We start from the raw sequence: 3,106 nt of genomic DNA on the forward strand, positions 1-3,106 counted from the left end.
AGCCTGAGCTAGATATCCTGTCTCAACTAAACATTTCTAGACATCAAATCTCTTAATATCTATCTAACTAAGAAATAATCTAACAGTATCATTTCAGTTTCAGTCTTATGGAACATTTAATTTTATTATATAGAGATTATTACAAATACAAAGGCGTGTTGTATTTGACTTCATGTTTAAAGAGGACTTTCAAGTGTCATCTCAGAATATACTTAAGATTTTCCAAAACCTGTCATTTGAATATATTTTATGTTCTTTTGTCCAGTCAAGGCCTTGCCGACAACACAGTGATAGCCAAAGTGAACAACGATGTGTGGGACCTCGACAGACCTCTGGAAGATGACTGCAGTCTTCAGCTGCTCAAGTTTGATGATGATGAAGCTCAAGCTGTGAGTACATCTCAGCACTGGTCTGACACAGTGTGTATATGTGTTAGTTTTGTGGGGGGAAAAAATAAAAAGGTTTTTTTTGATACACCTATACCAGCTGAACTTTCTTGCTCTCTCTTCTCCCCAGCAGTGAGTTTACAGAGACACACACACACACCGTTGCAGTGCCCACATAGCCCCTCCTCCTCTCAGTCATTCGTAGTCTTATTCACAGTGTATTGTCATTCGTTTCATTTGCTCCAGTTGAATTGTAAGCTAAACACAGTCCGTGGTATATTTCAGGTTTTGTTGCGGTCTTGGCTCATTACGGATGACAAGTGCAGAGCCTCCCTGACCGGTTTTTGTTAATAAAGGAAACATCAGAATATGGCACCGCCCTATAGTGATGCTGCCGAGCAGTGCTAACACAACTAATTCAACAAAACACACTGACCTCTATAAAGAATTTCGAGAGGTTGGTGAGAGCTTCCTTTTCAGCATCACTGAAGCATTAAACTGTCACGTGTTATCCTGTTGTTGGCCCAGTAGCCATTTGTATTTCTCAAAGCTAAGCTAATTTTCCATCAGAGTTATCATGCCTGAATATTCTCCGACAGCAGAAATTGGTGATAGGAAAATACTTTAATTAGTAAATTAAGTTAGATGTTGCTGTACTTAACACACAGAATATGTGACAGTCTCAGAGGCTCTTGAACAACTTCCTCAAGATTGGTTTTGATTGATTTTATTTAAGTGTCCTGCACTCCTAGAAGTGCCCGGCCCATACGGTCTTAGACATTCAACAGTCATCATCCAAACTTAATAACATTTCCACACAATTCAACAATAACAAATATATCGTTAAGACAGATACAGTGTCCTTTGTCTCAGTTGCCAGGCATTTTCAATAAATCTTGCAAATACAAAAATCACTTCCTTAAAGAGCTAACTCAATATCTTCTGGTAGCCAAAACAGATCAGAATTTTTAAACTGAATTTTTTTCAAACATGTAATTCCGTAAATCATAGTACACAGAACAATGAAATACAAAATGGAGCCCATCTTCAACCACCCCAAGACCACAGATACACATAAATGCTGTTTCTTTGGAATACCTTTAAATCTGCCTATTTCCACTGCCAGAGGAAGGGTGCCAGTTCTCAATTGAGCACACAAAGACCTTTGCCTTCTCCGTAAAGGTGATGTAATATAGGTTTCTGTGGAGTACTCATCCTTACTTTGTACATACAACCATAGTTTAGGTATGCTCCATATCTCTTCCTTCCTTTCCTAACCTTGTAAATATTAAGCTTTTCCTGTCTAACTGTATTTATTATCACACTGCAAATTATTTCTAAAAATATAATCTAATCCACAAGAAGAGAGTATTGTATCTACCACTCTTGACCAAGGATAATTATGTGCTCTGTCTCAGTTAAAAATCTTTTTAGTCAGCCTTTTCTCTGGCAGCTGGATCAGGCAGTTCCATAACCTGATCATTTCACATCGTTTCTTTATAAGACATGTTTCCCAACCCATTTCATCTTCAGTAGCACATTTTGTAGTATATTTATGCACCCCAAGAAAACACCTCATTGCATTACTTTGAATAGAACTGATTATGCCAGGACAGCCTGAAAGCCCCACACACCTGCTGCATAAAACAAAGTAGGTCCTACCATGGAATAAAACAATTTTGAGAAGGTTAAATATCCAAGATCAGCCCTCAAGAATTGTATTGTTTTCATTAATGTGAATAAGTGACAGAATTACAAAATGTCTACTGCAGTCATTCTGCTGTTCTCTGCTACTAGCCAAGAAAAGATTGTCCTCATACCTTATTGTCATGTTACAACCTTGTTATCTTTTAAGTAAAATGTTAAGCCCTCTGTTGGGTTTCAGTTTTCTGTGTGGTATTGAAATTGGTATCAAATATTGATATTTTTCAGGGTATTGTATCAAAGTTTGAAATTTCAGTTCAGACACATTAGTGACAACACTAATGTGTAAATACAAAATTGTAGATTTGGATGATTTCCCCCCCGCATATATTTTATGAAGGGAAATCTAGTATTGTAAATCCACTTTAAACATCTTCTGCTGGATGCACGGTTTGCTCCTATTTGACAACCAAAAACTACACTCACCTGCCGGTGTTTAAGCCTTACTCTGAGAAAGCATGTGAAAATACTTCTGATGTGATAGCAATGTTATTGACATTTGTTTTATTTGAATTACTTTTTGTTGGTACAAACCTGGATTCTGTAATACAGAATAGTCATACATACATTCCAACAGTTCTTCAGATTAATTTCATTCAGAATAACTATATTTTCTTTATAAATTCTACAAATTATATCCTAAATGATTTTCTCATAAGTGAAAACCTACAGCAACTCTCAGGATGGGTTTCACAGGAACTTGAGAAGATAAAGAAATGGTGTGACGGCAATATACTATCTCTGAATTTGGATAAAACTAAATTTATGGTACTTGGGAATCGTAGACTAGATAATGAACTTCAATTGAAAATTGGGGGAGCGAATATAGAACGAGTATATGAAATTAAATTTCTAGGTGTCATAGTTGATGACAAATTCTCCTGGAAATCGCATATCAGATATGTTCAGAACAAAATAGCAAAAAATATATCGATATTGGTAAGGGTTAGATATATTTTGGACGGGAAAGCACTACGCATTTTGTATTCTTCATTGATTTTACCATACTTAGAGTA

At 36.2% G+C, this 3,106-nt stretch overlaps 1 protein-coding gene across 1 annotated transcript in view; it reads left to right on the forward strand.

The window, feature by feature from the left end:
* Positions 1-3,106, forward strand: part of tars1 (threonyl-tRNA synthetase 1) — a 26,229-nt gene that overhangs the window by 3,742 nt on the left and 19,381 nt on the right. The window contains exon 4 of the mRNA XM_020593759.1: positions 266-389. Coding sequence (XP_020449415.1) covers positions 266-389 — 124 coding nt within the window. The remainder of the gene's footprint in view (positions 1-265; positions 390-3,106) is intronic.

The sequence above is a fragment of the Monopterus albus genome, unplaced genomic scaffold (genome assembly GCF_001952655.1).
Source record: "Monopterus albus unplaced genomic scaffold, M_albus_1.0 scaffold20.1, whole genome shotgun sequence".
Classification (NCBI taxonomy): Eukaryota; Metazoa; Chordata; class Actinopteri; order Synbranchiformes; family Synbranchidae; genus Monopterus; species Monopterus albus.